At 36.4% G+C, this 24,590-nt stretch overlaps 1 protein-coding gene across 2 annotated transcripts in view; it reads right to left on the minus strand.

Annotated features, from left to right (window-relative positions):
- LOC107220668 (protein kinase C-binding protein NELL1) overlaps positions 1–24,590 on the minus strand; it is a 78,393-nt gene that overhangs the window by 13,397 nt on the left and 40,406 nt on the right. For both annotated transcript variants that reach the window (XM_046739138.1, XM_046739139.1), the window contains exons 3-5: positions 9,993–10,316; positions 4,375–4,525; positions 3,436–3,718 (exon numbers count right to left, since the gene is read on the minus strand). In XM_046739138.1, the coding sequence (XP_046595094.1) occupies positions 3,436–3,718; positions 4,375–4,525; positions 9,993–10,316 (758 nt within the window). The remainder of the gene's footprint in view (positions 1–3,435; positions 3,719–4,374; positions 4,526–9,992; positions 10,317–24,590) is intronic.

The following is a 24,590-nucleotide window of genomic DNA, read 5'->3' on the forward strand; positions in this document are numbered from 1 at the left end:
TTTGTAAACATCTTCGTTTTTTTTTTTTTAGATAATATTTTTCCGATTGAAAAACGGGCAACAAATCGATGTGAAAGAGGAATACAGAGAAACCGTTTCAAAGACATTTTTTTACACCGACTGAGCAGATCATGCACGGCTTTTCCTCTGATACGATTTTAAATAATCCGGATTGCAAGAGGATTTACGGACTCTTCTCCAAGGATTTTATTTCTGCTTCGGCAGCTCCTGCATTCAATCTCGCGGCATCAGAAAGATGAAGCAGCTGTTTTCTTCCCAGGAAAAGTTTTTAAGCCGGCATGATCTGCAGAAGCAAATGGAATCGAGAAATAAAAAAATTAAATGAGAAAACCTCGAATTCTTGCAATCCGCGTGGGAAAATATACAGCTGAGCAGTCTGGAAAAATTTCAATGTTTATAATAAGATATCATGAGAGAAATACTGTGCATAAATTACAAGAATATAGAAGAAGCATTAAACAACAAATGCAATAAATTAAAATCGAATTTCTGTAGAGAAGATTTACATCTGAGGTCGGGATGTGATTAATTCTTCCGATAAATTCTTCCGCCATTCGTCGTAATTTCGTTACTCAAACTCCACAGATGGGAGAAAATTGAGTTACTTGGCGTAAACTGCTGCTGCTGCTGCTACTTTTGCTGCACCCTAAACGTTTATTAGATCATCGTAAAATACAGGCCTTGAATTGAATGCGTTAACAAAAGGTGTAAATAAGATTAAAGGACACTGGATAACTTATAGCTCTGCGTAAATATACGTAAGCCGAATTACACGGAAACAGGAAAGTAATTAACTTCGAAACCACAAAACGTTGCAGCACGTGATTATCAAGGTTTTTTTCCTTATTTTTAGTCTTTACGTGAATCAGAATAAAAAACAATAACGCCCAAGAGTAAAATTCGCATGAAAAATGTTCCATTTGTTGCCTAATACTTACTCCGCGATACTGAGAAAGGAATGGTAACAACAAAACCCCGCATAGAGATTAATCGATCTTCAAAAACGAATAAGAACCTTCTACAGGGTGATTTGGCAAAATTTTCTGCAACCCGCCACCCCCAGTGCCGCCGTATTCAGGTTAGCCCTCCCTCCCCCGTTGGCTAATGTTTTATTCAATGCCTTTGTTCGATCCGGCCATTGCATGTAGATAAAAAACATGGAATAAAAAATCTCTCCCTCATCTACGCCGTTGGTGCAGCAGCAGCAACAGACGCGATGCACTCTAAATCGCGTACTCATTACGCGAGATTAGGGGAGCAGAGCTTATAGAAAGTGATTTTCGATTTATTTTCCATATCGGCTGGCGCAGTCTATCCCGCATTATATTTTATACATACAAACGAGTCATTTTCACCGCGATTTGCACAAAGCTTCAATCCAGTCATTTCATTTCTCTGGGTTGAGTATTCCGCATTTTCACTGGTATTTGAAAATACCACTTTTCACATCCCATATGTAAGATTAACACAGAATAAGGCGGATGTATCTACAATGTGAATTAGTGCAGGTAATCCAAACACAGGAATAGAATATTCTGGCGTTATTGCCGCGTGAAACAAACATTTTTTTGTTTCTGGAGATATTTATGTTAGGTATATTTTTTTTCCTGTAACCGAAAAACATAACAGTTCTGCATAAAAAATAATAGAGCGACTTTTGTAGCTGTGAGCAGAAAATCAAATGTGCTGATATTCTTTTTGATTATACGAGCGATCATAATTAACGTTGAAGCAAAAATAAATTGATATTGATAAATAATAAGACATTAAATTTAATTGAAAAAATGCGTGATAAATTAAAAAAACTGATTAAATGTTGCAGTAATAACCAAAAACATAGTTATATAACTTGTCGATATTGTGTTATATTAACTTGTACTTGTACAAATAAATTTCCTACACCATGAGTTTTCCCAAGTGCGAAACTATCCGTGCGCCTGATTTAAGCAACCGGAGTTACAGCTCATGTTCAAGCTGAGGATCGTGTCCCGCCACGGCTATCCCTAACGCCAAAGATTATATTTCAAATTTTGGTAACTTTGACAGCTAATATTTGACGTTTGGGTGGCCATGGTGGGTTATGGTGCTCAACCTGAACATGATTTGTAAACCGGAAGTAAGAAAGACGGAGACGAAACTCAAGCCTGCCTGCCAGTAAAAATAAGTGGGCCCGTTTTTGGTGTATAGTTAGCAGTACCGATTTCCTCCACTCGCCGCGCTCGTGTTCTTCAGTCGTTCGAAACGTGTAAGCCAGACAGCTATCAACACCTGGTCAACACTCAATAAGCATAATATTTAGACGATCAAAGAACACGGACGCAGTAGGTGGCAGATATCGGTACTACTAACTTGACGCAAAATCTGGCCCAACTTTGTTTTCCGGAGTTTTGTCTCATTCTGTCTTACTTCCTGGCTGTAACCCCAACTGCATGGAGACTAGAGTAAAGGAGTGGACACAGCGTGCTTCAGAAATTTATACGAAATCCCGGCCTAACACAACGGCGCTGCGATGAAAAAGATCGTAGTCATATATATATATATATATATATATATATATATATATATATATATATATATATATATATTTAGATCAGACACACTGTTACTAATTATTTCCTAACCTCAATGTGTCAAAATTCGTGCAGTGTTTATGTTTACATGTGTAAAACTTTTTGTTACTAATGTGCAGTGTTAATTAATTTATTATGTTTATTAAAATGGGTGTATTAAATTTCGTTGAATAAAAATAAGCTGAAACATTAGTGAATGAAATTACTTTGCTCAGAGAAGAAAACGTCGAATCGTACGATAAAAACTTGAAATTGAATTGTTGATAGAGATTGTGACACAAATCACAACTGTTCTTACACGAAAAGCAAGGCACAAAATACGTTACACAAGCACTAATAAAACAAAAATAATCTCCTTAACCTCCAATATACTATCATTGAGGTGCGTCACTTTTCATTCTACTGCGCAAGCGCGGATCGGTCAGTAATTTTATTACTATATTTACGATCTTTTCGACCCATGCGATGCTAGTGGCAGAGCGGAGAACTAATTGAAGGACGGGTTTTTGAGGACGCCGTTACTACTTATTCTCCTATGCTGTGTCCACTACTTTACTCTAGTCTCCATGCCCGGCTGCTTGAATCAGGAGCATGGATTGTTCAGCGTTTAGAACAACCCAAGGTATAGTGTAATTAAAAAAAAAAAGAAAATCAAACCTTCATAATTTTAACGATACACCCATATTTACCATAGAATTTTCTAGTGACTACATCAAATGAAATTTTCTGTTATCGTCAGCGTGCGTAATCGATACATGTAATAGCCAATATTGTAAGTGATATTTTCCTCGCATATTCATCGACATCTTGTTCGTCTTGGTCTTTCCTCTATTTCTCTAATTACCTTGAACAAGAAATGCTTGGCGCTTCGTTGCCCGACCCAGAGCTGAAGCTGAGGTATCGTGAAGTTAGTATCCGGAGGCCCGGGTCGCAGCAAACGCCTGTAGAGCGGATGACAATCGACCAAAAGCTCAACCTGGGATCCGCTTATGCTGAGGGCGACCCGATGCCAGGCGCCGTCGGCTAATCGGAATGGAAACGCCTCGACATGAACGGCTCCGTCCCTCCTGGAAAGATAGTGGAGCCGAAGTTCGTCCTTCCGACCGCTGCTTTGCAGCTCCAGATACCTAATATCACGATTCGAAGAGAAAAAGAGAATATTTTATTAAGCGTCAACCATATCAGTTTCTTTTTCTAATACTTGGAATATTTAGTTTGAAACATAAAAAAAAAATGGTTCCTTTGGTAAAAGTATTTTGCGTGATGTATAACATCCGACAATTTCAGGTTCGCATTATCGAGGAAAACGTTACTTTGCTACGATATTCGTCAGGTGAACTCAAACTTATAGGCGCAAAATCAAAATGGCCGTTGTAAAGCCACGCACTTGAAATTTTATTTCAACTATAAACTGATTTTCAGAGCTTTTTGGATATCAAATGTTATTTTGCAGCAAAAAATGTGACAGCAAGGACTGCTGGAGTACAATTTCACCTTCAACGAAATTCTAATAACTGTGAATTTAGCCCGCGATAATCACTTGTACTACGTGTGTACTTATATGACAAAAAAATAAGTAGGTATGATTACATCTTAACTTGTCGTTGATGATTTTCGAATTAAAGAGAGAGGTAGAGAAAAAAGCATTTTTTTGAGATTATCTTCTTCGAATCCAATGATTTTCTTCCAATTCCTTGTATAACGATTGTATTATGTATAATATCAGGTGTGTGTAATTCGTTTTTATTTGTTTCTATATTGTTTTGTTTTAATTAGTACGAACCTGTTGTTCCCGTGTGAAAAGGCGATTATTGTACCGGAATTGGCCTCTTCCTGGCGAAGAGCTGCAGCTACCGTGAACTCCGGAACCTGCCGAAGAACCGCCGCAGCTCTTTGAAATCCCGCTTCGCTAACTCGAAGCTCTCTGTCGTCGCCTGAAATCGTAAAAAAAACAACTACATTAGAATGCAATAAAATAGATATCTATTCTAATTACACAGTAATAATAATAATAATTAAAAAAAAAAGAACACGCTATAAAGACAGCGATAAAACAGGGAGAATACAATTAAAAAAATATATATACATATGGATGAAAATTCTTTTCGTCATACGCGGCTGATATGCATTTTGGGCAATATAAATACGTATATAACTATTATACGTGTTTCTGTCCATATTCACCATCAGCTCGTCACCCATAATATTATATATATATATATACATATACATACAATGAAAGTATGCAAGAGGCATGTGCAATGCCGATAAGAGAATATTATTGAAGATAATTGGAAATTTTTCGAGAGATAGGATTACGAATATAGAAGGATATGTTACCGGTGTAGTATTATACCTCTAAAGCTCTATGAAGCCTCAAGAATTTTCCCACAGACATATACATATATGTATGTATTAGGGTGGTTTTTATTTGGGGGTCCGAGAAATTTTCATTGGGACACCCCCCAGATCTGTTCCAAATCATTAAAAAAATCTGTGTAAAGTTTCAATCCTCTACGTCAACTGGAACAGGTTTGAAAGTTTTAAATTTAAAGTACATACATGTAGTTTTTATAAGCAGTTATTTCGTTTTGTATGACTTTGGTATAAATTAAGAGACCGATGTGTAACTTGACAAAGTTGTTGCTTATAATCATAGAAACAAACGGTGGAAATTTCAAAATTTTACTATCATTTTATAATATACTTCTTTTTATATATAAGCTTAATAGCATCACTTTTATTAGGCTGATATGTAAGGGAACAATAATTATAAAATTTTTAGGATTTTTTCCCATCATTATAAGCAACAACTCTGCCAAGTTTCAAATCGGTCTCAATGAAAATTTTTCCTACCCCCAAATAAGAACCACCTTAGTGTATATATTATGTAATATATATGCCATATAAATATTAAAAATTCTCTTCTCATCTCGCATTTTTATTAAACCCTCCTTTTTTACTCCCCTTCGAATACCGTGCTGCGTAATAAAGAAAAATAAATCTCGCTCGATTTTATATTCCTTATCTTTCTTGTACCCCGGTGTGTTGCGTTTTCTCTTTTCTCCATGGTATATACGTAGTAGATCTATTCAACGAACGGAACTTATATCCATATGACATTATTCGGTCATCCCTTAAAGGAGATTTAATCTCTATCTATCGTCTGTATGAGGTATAACGGTATAGATTCTAGAATACAAACGTTCAGGTTTATCAATCCTAATCTCGATCTTATACCTAGATATATGACACATGTATGTACATATAGAAAATCTGAAAAGCTGTACACTGCATATTTGTATCCTTTTATCGTGTGGTTTTTCCTTCCCTCTTATATGATTAAACTATGTGCGGTACGAATTATTCAAACTGAGATAGAAAAATTACAAGTCCGAGAGAGTCTTTCTTATAGTAAGACTTGTATAAGAAAAATAAACTGAAATGTAGAAACAGGCAAATATTTGCACACGCAACGTGCGGATGGAAAAGATAAATACTAACGCTAGGCAATATCCAGATTCTAGATCATTCGCACGATCGAAGGTGCAATATCACTTATAAAGGTATACTGTACATATACAGTATTTCCACAGCTGCATCGAAAACAGCACGTGTTATTCGCCCCTTGCGCACCGAGTACAAATACTGGATTGCAGGCACAGACAGTATAAACAGAGAACATAGAGACTGCGAGGGTGTAAGTCGAATAATAGAAAAAGGGCGAGAAGGACGATGGAAGAAGTAACAGAAATAAGAGGACAAACGGGAAACAGGCGAAAACAAGGATATTAAAAGTCAGGGATATGGGGGAAATAATTGTCACATAACACGTATGACACTTTTGGGCACGTCAAAGAGGAAGAATAATGAGGTATAATGACGTGCGATGTGCATGCATATGGATATTATGTAAAATGTACATGCATGTATGCAGGGTGGATCCGCGACCCCCTGAAAGAAAAGGAGGAGGAGGTGGAGGTGGAGGTGGAACGACGTGTTAAACCAACAATGACATAGATAATGATCCCGAGGGAGCTGGTTAGCGAGGTTCGCTGCCCAATGGCTATGGTCCATTTCCGGGGTCGGCCTGCCTGCTGCAGGTATGCGTAATGCCGTTCACCCTGGATGACAAATCCGCCCTCCAGTTCGGAGAGGCATGGTGTCTAATAAGAAGACGGTCTCTGCACGCAATTTGATTTAGTGACCAGGGGGTGCAAAGCTGGCGGCGATTTGACCAACCGGATATAAGAGATGAGAGAGGGTCGCATTGTAGCGTTTCTCGTGAAATGAGAAAATAGAGAAACTCGCCTCGCACGACCGGCAGCTGCTTTTTTCTAACGAACGTTCGAAATTTCGTCAATACATGATCGTTTATTCATGTTGCAGACGGCAGCAATACTTGGATAAATAAACTATACCGTCTACATTAGAGGAACAAATTATGTTGCTGTACAAACGGATTTTATGTGGTTTTTTTATAAAATCATGCTATTCCTTTTTTTTTTTTTTTTTTAACAGCTGCAATGTTCTTCTTAGTTCAAAAACAAGTTGGGAGAAATGACGATGGATATACGAAAAGAAAAAAAAAAGGATCGAACGAGTTTTTATTAGCAAATATTTTCTACGATAAATTAACTCATGTTTATTATACCTGTTATGTGCACAATATGATGTGGAATTGTATATAATGTAGTTTTACGATGTTGATAACGAGAAGACGCGACGGTGAAATTGTGACAACGCCCAATTTAATGTATTGTATATACGTAGGCCAAACTTAAACGACAAAGTCATTAGTAAGAATATTCTTCAAATCGCTGAAATATTTTTTTTCTTTTTTTTCTTGGCCAATTTATTTTAATTTTTTTGCTAAACCTCCTTTTAATTTTTGCATTATCACACAACCTGTGCTTCATATCAATTCCTTTTACCGTTTCAATTACTTTTCTTACAACATACGAGATAAGTTGTTCAAACGCAATGAGAAAGTGAAAATACGATTGATACAATATAATTGATGTAATGTATAAAAGCGATGTCATGAAGTTATATTATACATGCAGGCTCTCCGATAATAATAGTTGAATATGAAGAATAAGCGAGTGATCAATATTTTTATGAGAAAACTCTAGAGAATGTTACGTATTCGAAAATGAGATGTGAAAAATGACTAGAGAATTTTTTTCCATCCTTATAGGACTACAAGAGTTAAGATGCGAGCGAGATAAATTAACCTTAGTCGGTTACACCTCGATAAAATTGCACAACGGTCACACTGGGTGACATTCACCGCAAAAATGATTGTTTGCTTCAAAAATGAGTTGTTAATTTTTTTTTAAATATCTATATATTGTTTGAGGATCGCAGAAAAAGCTCTCTCAGTTTTCCTAACCAAAATTGATTGTTTAAATATAGTAAAACATCGGCAAAGTTATTGAAAATGCCAAAAATTCGAATAGGGAATGTTTGTAAAATGTTTGAGGTGAAATTCACGCAGAGTGATCGATTAGGGTTGAAGAAAAAAGTGAATCCCTGGCAGAGTTTCTCAAAGAAAGATATTAAGTTAAGGCCGTAAGTTAAAGCGATACTTACTATATCTATAAAACGTAAATTAGATTATTTCGTCGGTATCAATATACTATAAAAATTTAATCTGATCAAGTCATCGTTACTATCGTCAATATAGATAATTAACGAAAGAGCCGTTGATCCGAACGAACATTCAATTTCCAACTTGAGTATCAGCCCGTAGTCTCAGAGTGACGTTTCGGCGTCGATTGTCTGACCATAACGAGGCGGAACTACTGGCAAATTATATGGCCGATAATTGTGTTGCTCGTTTCCAGGCGCAACACAACTGAAGCGTGATAGTTTTGTTGCCGGCATACAGGCGCAGCAGAATTAGACCGTGATAATCATATTGCTCGTTTGCAGGCGCAGTAAAAATCCGAAAATCACCCAACGATAAGAGTTTGACTATATCTACGTGTACACTTACATTATTTTACAGTAATGTTCATTAATGCTACAAACTTCCGGTCAGCTTGTTTTCCTCCCAAAACAAAATGCGAGTTCAATTCTATACGAATTATCTGACAATGACTGGCTAATCAGCTAATGTGATAGATTCAGAGTCATTGTCACGTGATTCGTATAAAATCGATGTCGCATTTTGTTTCGGACAGAAAACAAGTTAGCCGGAAGGTTAAGGCATTGATGAATACTACTGTACGCCTGTCATTACTCGAATAATTATAATACACCATGATTTAGAACGTGATTTAGATTTGAAGAAGACAAACATATACGTAATAGCGTATGTGTAATATTGTTGAAAAGCTCAATCTCGATTCCGCAATAATTCACTCCAACTATATTTATATTATAACAGTCGAAACTGGACACGGGGGATGTATTTTTTTTGATTTCACTAAGAAGACAGGCACAAAACGATTGAATAAAAATATTCTGTATATTTCAATAAGAGAAGCAAAGTAAAAACGACTTTATATACGTATAATACACATATTTACGTAATCGTATATAATCTTGATGAAAGTAAAAAAATAGGAGGAAAAGGAGGAGGGTGGGAGGGAGGAAGGGAGGTAACGAGGCCGTTGACCTTCACCGTTCATCCCGCAGCCCCTGCCGCCGGCCACACGGCAAATATAATATCACGTGTCTCACGAAACACGTTACCTATTTATCTATTATTACCAACCAGCCAACCATTACGCGCACAATATACATGATATATAATATATAGACGTATACTTGTACACACGTTATACATTGGGGAATTTTCGCGTTTTATCTTCATTTCTTTTTATTATTCGCATTCCCGGAATTTGGGACTATTTGGTCATACCCCGAAAGGGGAGAATAAAAGGAGAAAAAGAAAAAATGACACACACATCGCGTGCATTGCAAAAGGTGTAGTATACAATGTATAGAAGTATAAGGTATTGGAAACCATGCAGAATACACTTATGTATAAAACAGTTTCTTTGGTATATAATATACAAGCAGGCAACAAGGGGGGAAGAAAAAACGAATAGGGAATGGTAAATGAAAAATATGTTAAACTAAAATCAGCTCAAACTACGCGTGTAATTAAGAATACCATACAAGATAAAGTAACGTCGAAACAAAAAAAAAAAGCTTAAAAAATTGTCATACCGGAGCTAATCTGTACTTAATTGTTATTATCCAACTGAGATATAAAACAAAAATGAAACAGAACCCGCGTACTGCCAACATCAGATAACTCATTTTCAGATTGTTCTGAAAAAACTGTTGTTCGTCTAGCGTTGTTTCTGGAAACTTTCGAGCCGGTGATTGGATTGATCGAAATCTTATACTATATGACCGATAAAATACGGTTTGATCGTCACTCACCTTGCAGATAGTAGGCGGGTTTGATGGTGACCAATCCCTGAGTGCGACTGACGCCTTGTCGCGTTGTGTTGTGAAGTTGCAATATAGTCAGTAGATCTATGCTGCCTGCACCTACACCTGCACCGGCGTTAATCGCGGATCCAGGAACGTTGGCCGCTGCACCTCTGTTAGATAATCCAGATCTCGTTGACGAACCAAGACCAAGACCGGAAGGAGAAGATGACGATGACGATGACGATGACGATGAAGAAGAATAAGAAGAAGAAGAAGAAGAAGAAGAAGAAGAAGAAGTAACACTCGCCTCGCTCGACGACGAACCGGAAACTGTCGAACAGAGAAGGAATTAACAAATCAGGTCTCACGAATCCATTATAAAAAGCAAATGAAAAATTTACAACCATACACAAATTTGTTTGTGGAGGAGGTACGAACAGGTACGAAAAGTTGCACCCGAGGTGTAATTTAGCAATTTACTTCATTCCGAGATATGTCGTAGTACATCAAAAAACATTAGATACGTACTTTTTTCAAGTGCCAATTCGGCCGTTAAAAGGGTAAAAACCAACTCCAAATTTGAAAAACATAAACCATGCAAGTCCTGAAGGTAAAAATAACAGAATAACGTCCAATTGATTCTAATAGAAAATTTTTAAGTGCTATAGATCAATCGTAAAAAAATTACTTTCAGGGGGTAATCTACTGGGGAAGTTTTTATACTTTAAGCGGCCGAATCGGTGTACAAAAAAAAAATATACGTTTTGAATTTATTCTGATGTACTACACCATATCATAGAATAAATAAAACCGGTGAGGGGCATCTCGGTTACTTAAGGGGGTATTCTAGTGTAGAAATTTGAAAAAATCGATTTTTTTTTTTTTATATTTTCAAAGCTTAACCTTTCAAGAATGTGTCCTTAAAAGGACAAGTCAAAATTTCAATTATTTTCAGAGATATAGCTATTTTAGTGACACGTCTTCAATACTGGCTCGGCTGGAACGAATTTTACTCGAAACTTTAAACGCGTTTTTCTCAAAACTACATTTTTCAAAACGGTTGACATGATTTCTCAAGTTCTATTGAACCGATTTACTTGAAATTTGGTGAGAATCTTCTCAATACATGTCTCTATCGCACGAACTATTATTATAACAAAATAATAATTTTTACTATTTTTAAAAAATTCAGAAACGTCCAAAAAAGTCAAAAAAAACGTATTATTTTTTCGGACAGCCGTAATTTGGCAAAAAAAAATTTTTTTTCGACTTTTTTTTAGTTAGTACGATAGCTGCATTTATGTAGATTAATAATCTTTTTTTTTTCTGATTTTGAAAATGCTTGCAATCGTGACAACATTGGCGCGCCATTTTTTTTGTACCCCCCACTTCAACAACTCATAGCACTTTCAATTTTGTATTTTTTGACTTGTTTTTTTTTTTTTTTGTAATCGTGAAATAATAATAAACGCCTGATAAAAAAATGGATGGTAAAAATATTTTTTGTTTTTTGTTTATAGCACTTCAAAAAACACCTCAAATTCATGCCTCTACACTAGAATACCCCCTTAACTTACGAGTGACTCGTAACGGCATAAACACATATGTACAGTTTTTCATATTATATACATATAAAAAGAGTAGTTTTTAATTGATGCTGCACTCTGCGATTCGATGCAGTGACGTATTTTATACTCTGCTTATAGTTAGTTGAAATTACACTCAATCTCTCTTACATAGATGTGTGGTTCATTTTATGAAGCTGCAGAGTTGGCAGCGGCTGCAGTCGTGGTAATGTTTGCCGAATTTTCGGAGCTCAGGATTGTTACACAATGAGTTGGCTAGACGCGTGGACTCTACTGTGTAACCATAGAGACTAAAACCACCTCAAATTAGCCTCTGACGCAACGACTCGACTACCCCTAAAATAATGACCGACTCTCATCCTGTCGACTCGAGTCCTTGCCACTTAATGTTTAATTTATGCAAGGCGCAAATGTAGACTTGTACATATAGAGACGAAAAACCATCAGTCAAGAGAATCGAAGAAGAATAAACCGAAGATCGGTATCATCATCTACACAGTCTAGTAAAAAGAATGTCCGGTGGAAGAGTAAGGAAATAAATTAAATCAGCACAAGTTGTGTGTTGTAAACCGATGATATGTTTCAAACTATATTCATGTCATCAGAGAATTCACGCTTACAGACAAATATTTAACGAATATGATGAGCCGTGTTTGTACTCATTGAAATTGTACAAACAATACGGATTTGACGTTAAGAAAAGTTACTTGGTACTGTAACTCGTCTGGTATCATTTTATCAACAACTAAATTAATTTGATCGCTAAACTCACGCTTTACGTTTTTTTTTTCATACCATGGAGAGAAGTTTTTTTTTTTATGAACTCAGCAGAGCTCGATTTAGTTTATACCCGTACTATCTCTAAAAGTTGCTGTTTCCCAACTCTTCTCATTTTATGGCACCTCATTTTTCAGTGGACATTTACCTATCTGTACACTCCATTTGCAAACTACGTTTGATGACAATCGCTCAGACATCACTTGAATTCGTTTGAAATCACTTAAAAATCTCTTAGAATCAACCAGAAACCGCTTGAAACCCATTTAAAACAGTTTCAAAGTCGTTCAAATTAGTCTGAATCCGTTTTTAAGAATTTTGAAGCCGTTTTAAATCACCTCAAAATCGTATGATACTCATTGAAATCGGTTTCAAATAGATTGAAACCACCTTTAGAAGCAATAATAAGCACTTGAAACGTCTCAGAAATCGTTTCGAAATTAGTTGAAATTGGCTTCAAACAGGATGAAACAGCATTTGAAACAATTTATAATAATTTTGAAAGCATTCGAAGTAACTTGTAACAATTCAGAAATCATTAGTTTTTTAAACCACTTGAAACCGTTTAAAACTCGTTCAAATTAGTTTGAATCCGTTTGTAAGAACTTTAAACCATTTTAAATCACCTCAAATTCGTATGAAACTACTTGAACTTGAAATTAGTTTGAAATAGGCTAAAACCACCTTTGAAATTATTAGTAATGATTTTCAAACCGTTCGTTATCACTTGAAGCGTCTCAGAAATCATTTCGAAACTAGTTAAAATCAGTTTCAAACAGAATAAAATAGCATTTGTAACCGTTTGTAATGATTTTAAAATCATTCGAAATAACTTGAAACACCTTACAAATCATTTAAAACTGATCGAAGTCAGTTTGAAACAAGTTCAAGTCATTTTAAAACCGTTCCATACCGTTTGCGACTTCTTGATCCGTGAGTGCAAATAGCATCACGATAGGTATGTACACCATAACGTATACAAGAGAGGGTAAGCATAATGGCGTAAAGTGAACAGGTGTAATCGGTGAGCCGAAGGTGAGAGCCAATTCTGCCAACTACAGCGTATCTCTATACGCGTAAGTCGGTGAATTGGCCTCCCTCGTTCTATATATAGGGCGTCGTCGGTCGGACAGGGCCAGCCAGACGACGTCGGCTAGGTGGCAGACAGCCGGGCGTCGCGACGCCGACTATCGAACCGGGGAGCTAGCCAGCTAGTGTCATAGCACGACGAGTATCGGGGTCCCTCTTCCAGAGTCTGGTTAGACTCGCGGTTAATCGGGATTCTCTTAGCCTTCCTGCCTCTTCAGCAAACTCTTACGATACATCCGATAGGCCCGGAGTTTCGCCACGTTTACGGGTCTGGTGTGTTTTTTTTTTTTGACTTGATAACGTCACGTCTTATAAATTTTTTTGTTAAACATTTGGGGCGGCTGGTTGGCCAAAAACAACGACATTTCTCATTAATTCTCATACAAGATATAGTCGTAGATCGGGTATTTATCAAATCATTATATTCGTGGTCGCGAAGAGCTCTTGAAAAAAACTAAAAATAAAATGCACTAGAAGTATACACATTTAGATGTGTATTAAAGTGTTTCAAAAAAACCGATTATTTTTTTTTTTTTTCGAAGAACATTGAAAAATCTTCCGAGTGTCCCTCAAAAATGACCTCGGTAAAATATGAGTTTTTAATATTGATATTTAGAGGTGGCGATTCTCAATTTTCTATTTCCCATTTAAATAACATGGGAAAAAATTTTTTAAAAGTTTAGAATTTTATTGCTCGAAAACGAATCAGTGTGAAGATATAAACAAAACATGTTCTTGTAGGAAATTTTACGCTCTACAAAAAAGATCTGAATAAAGATTTGCGTAAGGTAAGTCGTTTCGGAGTTATCAGGCCTCAAACATCGAACCGTTTGAAATAATGATGTTATTAATTTATAAATGCTACAAAACTGACTCATATCACTTAAATACACAATATTATTGATTTTAAAATTAAAACTATAGATCTCCAATGAAATTTTAAGTAATAAATTTCATTAATCAACGATATGAGTCAGTTTTGTAGTATTTATAAATTAATAACATCATTATTTCAAACGGTTCTATGTTTGAGGCCTGATAACTCCGAAACGACTTACCTTACGCAAATCTTTATTCAGATCTTGTTTGTAGAGCGTAAAATTTCCTACAAGAACATGTTTTGTTTATATCTTCGCACTGATTCGTTTTCGAGCAATAAGATTTGAAATTTTTGAAAATTTTTTTCCCATGTTATTTAAATGGGAAATAGAAAATTGAGTATCGCCACCTGTAAATATCAATATTAAGAGCTCATATTTTACCAAGGTCATTTTTGAGGGACACTCGGAAGATTTTTCAATGTTCTTCGCAAAAAAAAATAGTCGGTTTTTTTGAAACACTCTAATGTGTATACAAAATTGAAATTGGATATCGATGCTTCGCTACAAGTCACGTTAAAGTTGATAAAAATCTATAGGTAGGATTCGTTCGATTTCACCGTACGATTAGTCGCAAGCTGAGCGAAAGATTGTCTTCTACAAATTTACAGAATCGGTGCTATGTTGTAAAATCAAGTTTCTTAAGGTGGCAAAATGATAAGAAAAATTAAGCATTTCAGTGAATTTATGGAAAATAATGTTTGAAATAAAATTTACAAACATCGTAGGGTGAAATCAAACGAATCGTCTAGTAGATTTTAACAATTTTTAAATAATTTGAATCGGAGTTTATCGAAATTTTAAGTTTTCGTCTCAGTATAATTTCGACCAGATCCTTACAGCTTACGAACATATAATAATTTGATAAATAATCGATGCACGACTATCTCGTAATAAAATTAATAAAAAGTGTACAGATGATTTACCGGTTCGGAAAAATTAATGATGAATCCATGCGTGTAATCATCATACGCAGTATATACCTATGGAACGAATAGATAGAAGAAATTTGGTACGGCGACGTCGCGTAATAAAGTTTATAGCCTTCCCCTTCCTCATTCTCTCCATGCAGACCGTCCGAATAAAACTTTTATTACGTAACCCACAATGATCAATATGTAAAAACATGCGGCATGGCAGCGAGTCGGACGAATCGCAGCCCCAGAACTCAATGTTAGTTGTTCTCTTGGCTTATAGACATAGAAGCTGTAGCTGTGTTTAAGCTTTTTATAAGTATAATATTTGGTTATCAACTATTAAATTTAAAGAGCTCCTTTCACTTTGTGACAGTATCGCCTCGTTTTTGCATAGTTTTTTGCCTTATGTAAGCACGACACGTGGTACTTGACTGATTGAAAAATCACAGTGATTCAACCTGTAATACAAAAATTTATACGAAAATAGGAAGACGGAAAAAAGTTTGCGAAAAATTGGGCTATAAGCGTTGTAAACAACCACGATAATATCGCATGGAATAAAAAAACGGAAAACATGTTTTATAAAAGGCGATCGTCAAGTCGCGTGCCATGCGATGTGAAAATAATTCAGCAACTTTGACGAGTTGATTACCTTCCGATCGATCACTCTCGTATAAAATTAAAAAACATATTATTATCTTGGTTTGTCAAACTTTCGGGGTAGACGAATGAATAAAATTTTCACAATTAACGAACACATCGAATACCGAAATGAAATTCTTTGGAATGTCGGGAAATTGAGTAAAAAATGTTGCCAACTTTAGCGGAACGAAGTTTGTTAATCAGGGATGAGACGAATATGAATTGCAGGATGAAATAGTTCACGTCGAACACACCTCGCAGAGATAACAATAAAAACGAAAACAAAACAAATACTCACTGATATCAAGGGGGGAGTTTCTTCCTAATCGGTATAAAAAGCCGGAAGGCAGTTCTTTATCATCGAGTTCGTAGTCGTATTCGACCCTTGACAGGCCCTTTTTTATGGGGTATCTTTCGAGGAGCGCCGGCATTATAACGGCGGCAACGTCCTCGGTCAGAAAACTAAACGCAATTGCAGTGATAAAAATTACTTGCACCCTCATCACCCGGTAAAAACCACTTTAATAACGTGTTATATATGTATACGTGCAGAAAAATGATTGGTTAATTTTTTGTAAACAAATACGATCGTCGAGTAACGCGTAATTAATATTTATGACACATTGAAAAGGGCGAGAGCATGATATTGCATATGACATGCAGCGGAAGAGCTCTTTACTGTCACATTCCTGCGAACTGACTGACGACGCCGATGAAACGTGATGCGGAAATTTTTCTGCACACTGACAATGAGTTGAAGGTTCGAAAGTTGATTTTTTTTTTTCTCCATTTTCTCTTACGTTCCACTTCATTCATTCTTTACTTTTATTTCTTTTTCTTTTTATATGTACACATTTTTTTTTTTTTTTCTTCTTCTTTCCTACACACTATTGCATCGTAAACGAAAAATCCGATCTTATCGTTAGTCCAGCGTTATGACATCTGCCTTTTTAAGTATATACGTGTATACATATTATATATGTATTATATATGATATGACATTGAAGGTAAGCAAACTCTCACCCACGCGCCACACATTATTGTTAAAATATATTATTACACTGCAGATTTCCTATTTATTCTTATTTTTCTGTTTCATTTTCGTTTCTCCTTCTTTATCCTTTCGTTATATGCAATTTTCATTTCTCTCTATCGCCACCTCTGCGCGCAACGTTTCCACATAATAAATTATGCATTGTCATTGAAATAACGTTTCATATTGTACATATAAATATATATGTATTTGACACTCGATAACCGTGAGAAGAATAGTTTCCGTTTACTGAACCTCGGTCGGTTTGTTCGCCTTTCTTATCCAGGCTGTCAGGTGGGGAGAAGAAAACTAAAAAAAAAAAACAAAGAAAAAAAATTATACACCACGTGCAGCAGCATTTACGCAATTTTTAGCGTACGTTCGCGGATTATTTTTTTTCTTTAATTCTTTTCAAAATACGCATAATATTCATATTATATAGAGTGCTGATTACTGTGCAATTATTTATCGCTTCACGCAATACTCGTATTATATGTATGTATATAATACGTTATATATTTCCAAGGTATAATTACAGTTACAATTTGAACTCACGACGAACTGCATTTGACACGGGTCGTTGACTTTTTTTAATACAGGATTTCTTCTTCTTCTCGCTTTGTTTGTAATCATAACACTTGAGAATGATTCAAGAGAGAAAATTGATGATTACGTACCTACTGGGTAAGCTGATTACTTACGTTCTTACGCATACGTATGTATGTATAATTTGTATGAATTTAAAAATCTATTCTTACACTTTATACTATTTGTATACACAAATGCGTGTATACATATACCATTGTTTCTTATTTACGTGTGTGTGCAATGTGCATAATACAATCGTTGACATTTAGTGATGTGCCACGTTATATAATAGTAAGGTTATTTGCGCAAATGACCAAGATAATCTACTGTCTATCTGTGACATTTTGCGAAAGTCAAACGACAACAAAAAGAATCTTAAAGACTGTTTCATTTTATAATACCGATCGACATATCGAACGAAGTAGTAAAATTTCACGCCATTTCTTTATAAAAACAATTGAAAATCCATCTTCAGATATCACGATATACGCTAATACACTTGTGCTCAAGTATAAGTGTGAATTTCTGTACGATTTGCTTGTTTTTTTTTTTTGTTTTTTTTTTTTTTATCAGTGAGAGGGTCGCGACTTGAAACACACCAACACAGAAATACGCATTGACGTCCGAGTGTGGACGTCGAAATAAATAACATTTTTCACGGGGAGTGTTAATATTTTGAGCAAATATTGATAGAAGGCCGTCTTACAACGGCATATAACTTATACACACAAATGTATGTGATACGTATGATGTATATTATATGTGTATAGAAGAAGAGGAGAAGGAGACGAGATATTTTATTTTCTTTTCTTTGTTTTTTGGTATTTTTTGCGGTTTTTTGTTCTTTTCTTTTTCACATCTTCGGTTTAGATTAGATTGTATTTCGTGGTTGCCGAAGCCGAAAAGTTTTATTATCATTATTATACGACATCGGATTTCACCGAACACCGTCTAAATTTCATCTCGATCCACTCCGAAAAGTAGAGAAAAATATGAACGAAAATAAGGAACATTACCAAAGTTTTGCCAAATTCTGAGCTACATATGTAGAATAACGATTCACGCTTCTTGATTTTTCTCCGTCTCTTCTCTTTTCTTCTATTCTCTTCTCATTGATCGTCGCGTATATTGTTAAACGATGATGTTTGTTTGGCATAGAAAAAATAACACGCGTTCTAAACTTTGAGTGCTAATTATTGTTACAAAAAAAAAGTAAATAAATAAATGTACAACGCGGGGATTTGGACCAATCGAATCTCAAAATTTCTCTATAATATTGCAAATAATAAGCAACCATATGTCAGTCAAGCTCTTGGTCAAGGTTGTAGTTTCTAATCACAAGGTGATTTCTCTCCCTCTCTCATTCTCTCTCAGGAGGCGAAGCAAAGTTTTATCGCGCTGAGCCAACATTGTTCATTCGAGAAATGAAGAGAAGCAAAGAAGTAAAGAAGGAAATAAGGAAAGATTGTAGAGATTTGAGTCTTATGTTCCGCTGTATATAGATGCGGCTGAAGGAGGTTATATATGCAGGGTGTTTATAATAGGAGAGCGTTTTTACAGTTTATTTGACATCGATAAACTACCCGGCCGCTGAACATTATCTTATGTACAGAAAGGAAGAGAAGAGAAAAGAAAAAACGGCTGAGCTACAAACGCACATACACTCAACAAACGCGATGAAAAGGAAAAAGAAAGATGATGTGTGCAGCTTCGGCTCAGACTGCAGGTTGTTTTACCTTTCAAAAGCCTCGTCTCAAAGAGAAATCCCGAAATCTACACCCATAATGAACTGACAATGAACGACCAAACCTTGATTCGGATAGATCAGTTTCTCTCTCACTTTCCCCTCTCCATTTTTGTTTTTTGGATTACTCCAAATGGTATCTACTGCTGAAGAATATACGAAACAATGCAAGCAATAAAACGAACAGCAAAAAACAGAGATGTTTTTTTTTTCAGTATACAAGCATAACGAGCCTAAGTATACGTGACTGAAATCTGCAGGAAATTCCGATTGTATAGTTGTTGATAGAAATGATTGTATGATAAATGGATAAAAGAAGATGAAAAATATGAAGAAGAAGAAGAAGAAGAAAAACATCTTCGAGAACATGAAATTGCTACAGACGCAGATATTTATCCAAATTATGCCAATCTTCTTGGACGCGACGACGGGAGCCGAAGAACGATGAAAGGTTAAGTATTTTGACCTCAAAATCAGGGTCGAACCGCGTATCATCAACCCCGGCATCAGCATCAGCGGGGCGCGTTATTATAAATATTGTACTCAAGGACACGTTTAAACGTTTCTGCAGGCAATCAAACGAGGCATATCGTAGAGAAATCGTAGAGTTGTTACATATGTGCATATGTGTACAAGAACAACAACAACAACAGTAATAATAACAACGATGATGACGATGATGACGATGATAGCGAGAAATGAATAAGTAAATGAATCACCCGATTACGTTGCATATGTATAGACCAATGGCGTATATTACGTAAACTGATACTTCGGTGTAAACATTTGTTATTTCTTTTGAGACGCAGAGTGCATCAGGGGCACTCAGGGGGTGTAAAGAAGAAGAAGAGGATGCACGGAGGATCACGATCGTTGAAGAGTGTCAAAGAATCGCGTTGCTTGGTTCATATTGCAACAGGATGGATGAACGGATAGAAGGAAATTATTTGAAATATTTAATCCTGCGTTATCCGGAAGAGGGAGATCGAAGAACAATAAATGTAAGATTTTAATTTTATTCATAGTCTGTAATATTTTGTTAAAATCAGGATATGATACGTAAACGAAGATGAGTAAAAATGCAGCCTGACGATTTTTAACTGTTTAAAAGGTTCGATGCCAGAGTAGCCTAACCCACATTGTCGATAATGCTCACTTCGGCTATCCTAACTCGTTTAAGATAAGCCTTATGTACGATGTGGGTTAGGCTACTCCGGCATTGAACCCTTCACATAAGGGTGCAGCAGATTGAAAAATGAGAAACGGAAGACGAAGAAGATGAAGAAGGAGCGGTAGAAATAGGAGGAATTCAACGGTGCGTTGGGACAGAAGACACGCACATACACGTGCAAGCGCACAGAGTCCAATAGAGCGAATTGAAATTTGGCAAGATTGTCGACGCGTGTTTCTTCCAACGAGACGTGCAGGGCAATTCAGCAGCGTCGTCGTTGCCGATTGCATCATCAAGGGTGCCATTATTCCACGTATAACTTGATATTCTTTACCGTCCCAAGCTGATATAATACACGTACAAACACACGAGCAAACATACACATACAAATGCAACCACCGTGCACGCGTGATATTACCTTCTTTTCTCTACACTCGGCATCGCGCACACACATACACACAAATATGGTATACACGCATAGGTATACGAACTCTTATCGCGGATAAGCCGGAGAGGAGGAGAGAAGAAGTAGAGAGAAGAGAAACTCTCGGCGCGGATATAAGAAGGAAGAGAGAAGAGAGAAGAGGAGGGAAGGGAAGGGAGGGAAAGGGAAAATGCGACCACCGTCTCACGGTTCCACCCTTCTCTGAGCCTCCGCCACTTCCTATATATATATATATATATATATATATATACATATGTATACTTTTATCCATATACTACAGGGGATGTCGGCGCCGTCTTTGGGCAACAACGACTACAAGGCGCCGAGACGCCGCAGCATCCATCCAGGGAATGATAATGGTACAGGCTCTGTATAAACCGGTGCCGTTTTATTGTCTCAAAACTATACATGGGTACGTCAAAACGTACGGGAATAATAATTCGAATTTTTTTTATTCATTTTGTTTTTTTTTTTTTTTTTTTCTTGTTTTTACAAAGAGATCTGACTTTTGCACGAATTGTATGCTTTCCTGGCAGGAAAAAAAAAAACATCGCAAATTGAACAGACTATTTAATGTCGATAGCAGGCTTCGACTCGAGAAAATTTTGTGAAAAATTGTCCCTGTAGTCTTTAAAATAGCAAAGTTAAGTGAACGAGTTCCAGAGGGAGTCAAAATTTAACGAAACTTTTCCGTTCGATTTCATGCAGAAGCCTTGTACTCAGAAATTTCAAATTGAAAAAATAGATGCAGATAAATCCGATCGCATAATTTGTAAAAAAAAAAAAAAAAAACAATGTTCGTTATGAGAATATAAGAAAAAAAAAGGGGGCCATCCTCTTGAAATCGTGAAGTTTGAGCTTCAAATAAAAAAATTATACCGCAATTAGTAATGATCACGTTTTTTTGTATCTTTTTTCTTAATGTATCGTTAACAGCAACAACTTTCAAAAAAAAAAAAAAAACACCTCATCTGGTCAATTTTTCAAGATGTCGTCAACTTTCGTAGATAATTACAAAAATTCATACCTCAAGAACAAATGGATGAAAATAATAAAAATAAAAAAAAAACGATTAAACTTCTCTGTTTAGAAAATTTTGATGGAATCAAAAATTAGAAACTATGTGAAACCATTAAGTGGAAATGTGGGAGAAAGATGACAAAAAAAAGTCACCTAATTGCTGGTCGATACCCTTGAAAGCATGGATAGTGTCGTATCCAAAACCTTAAACTTTTCTTAACGTTTATGAAACTGACATAACCAAATGAGTACAATTACAAAAAAGTATAGTAATTTGATGCTCTTGCGGTGCTGAAAAGTAACGCTATCGCCAATTTTGTTGCTGCTTGATTATTTTCAACATGGTTTTTATGCCGACTTGCTACTCGAGCTAGTTAAATCACCATTTTCGAAAAAAATATGTACAGCACTAAAATCGGCGACAGGACAACTAATGGTCAACAAAAGAGCACCATATTGCTGTAGTTTTCTTGTGGTTTTTGCACATTTGGTTTGTGTCAGCTGAATGGACGTAAAGAAATATTAGATTTTAGAGGCGCCACTATCAAAGTAGTGTCGAAAGTACCGACAAGCAATCAAGTCAAAAAACGGGGCGAGTTTGGAAACACTCGGTCCAGTTGGAAATAGAATATGACAAAAATGAGGGTGCGCTAGAGTTTTCGATTAATTTCCAAGCTCGATTAATTTCCAAGCTCGAATCAATGTCCGTGGAAAAACGGTGAACCGGACCCCCGAAACACAAACAAGAAATACAGGACACTTCGTCAAAAGGTTATAACTCTTCTGTCACCGACGTATAACAGCCTGGAACTGGGGGAAAGGGTGGAACGTCCCGAGGCTTGGTATGTACGAAATACCGCCAACCTCATCGACCATCCATAACTGGCTGCCAGAGGCAGGTGATTGCTTGGTATCGTATTGCACATTGTACCCAGCACAGCATGATGGCCATGTGGTTGTTACGGGTTGTTGGAGACAGGCGATGATCGCGCGCGGTACGTTTAACGTATGGGTTTATGCACATGACGCACGCTTTGGGTTAAAAGGCCCAACAACGTCTTGTCAGAGGCAAACTCCGACCCCTGTGCATTCGCCGGTCCAGTCTCTGGTATAAATGGTACACGAACGGTGAACGAACCGCGTTATTATACATAGATACGTCATGTACTCGGTTCTTTACCATGTACGTTGTATACTTTGGGTGTACAAGTTTTGTGCCATAAACCGTAACCGGAAAAGTTTGATGGTAGTGTAGTAACAAGAACTGGTAGAAATAAAATGAGCAAAAGAAGAAGAAGAAATATACGGTAGAGATTCATCTTTAAAACTAAAACTATAAACTTGTAACGCTACAGTCCTGATGACGATTCTAACCGTTTATAATGCTACGTACACAACAAAGTATTGCACTCCAACCATTGTGGTTGAATGGTGGTTGAAACCAAGGAGGATAGGATTGGATGAAACTTAGTGAGTCACTGTATCGAAATTGGGGGAAACCATTCCTTACAATGTTCTACGGTGAATCAGACATTCGTTTCCGACTGTGGATTACAAGATATAAACTATACGGGGATGAAAATAAATTGGTGTGATATTGAATCTCTGGACCTAATGCTTCTCCTCTTTTTACTTCTTGTTTCATTTTGCACCCTATGGTCAACTCCCTGGGGGGTTGCTAATTGCGCAGGAACTTTGTACCGAGATTCCATTAGACAGAGGGAGAGTAATAATAATATCCCCCAAGGAATATGCTCCTCAACTCCACAGGCATGAGGACTCCTGGGGTGCGATCATGAATCCTCCTCTCCATCATTACCCGAGAAATTGTGAAAATAAACTACTTTCGCACAAATGTTTTCTTTCAATCTCATACAAATATACGAATATTATACTGTACAATTTTCTTACATTTGCGAGTTATATACATACCGATTACACAAACCATATTATCTGTCAGACCCTACGGTATCCTGTAGGTATCTAAAGCATATATTGGACGACCATTAAGCCGTGTAATTTCGAGCTGGTTGGGGGATAATGCGGGGAGCTTCAGCCATGACTCTCGTTCTCGCATTACATAACTTATTGTTACGGCTCTCTTGGTACGTACGTATCTATGTATCTATGTACATACATATGCGCACCGATGTATGTAGGCATTTGTAATACCGAAAGTGCCAAAGGCTGCTACTCCCGTTGCTGTTCTGTTCCCGTTTCCCGCGACGAGTTGAGCCAACAAAGTACCACCACCCTTACTTTTCCATCCTTTTTACATCCCCATTCCATTCCATTCCATCCCTTCCCACTCTCTTCTCTTATCTTCTCTGATCCGCAGGCAGAAAACCAAGGAATATACACTTTGACTGTGAAGGATTAATTTCAACAGAGGGAATAAGAAAAATTAGAGAAAAAAAAAGAACCACAAAATACGAATCAGTGAACACAATTTTTCTGCATCAACTGCTTTTTCTGTTGCTCTGTAATTACTTTATACCACTGAATTTTCTCATCTTGTTTATAATTTCTTATTTACTTTCCATTTATTCTGAACGTTGTAGGTAACAGGTTGTAAAATAATTCGCATTATAGATATGCAAATATACGTCTATAATCGAATATAGAGCATAAGAACTCTCTATCGAAAGTTTTCTAATATACAGTATAATAATACTCAATGTTCAAGAAAAAGAAACACGTGAGTTGACCAGGAA

This window comes from Neodiprion lecontei, chromosome 4, assembly GCF_021901455.1.
Source record: "Neodiprion lecontei isolate iyNeoLeco1 chromosome 4, iyNeoLeco1.1, whole genome shotgun sequence".
Lineage (NCBI taxonomy): Eukaryota > Metazoa > Arthropoda > Insecta > Hymenoptera > Diprionidae > Neodiprion > Neodiprion lecontei.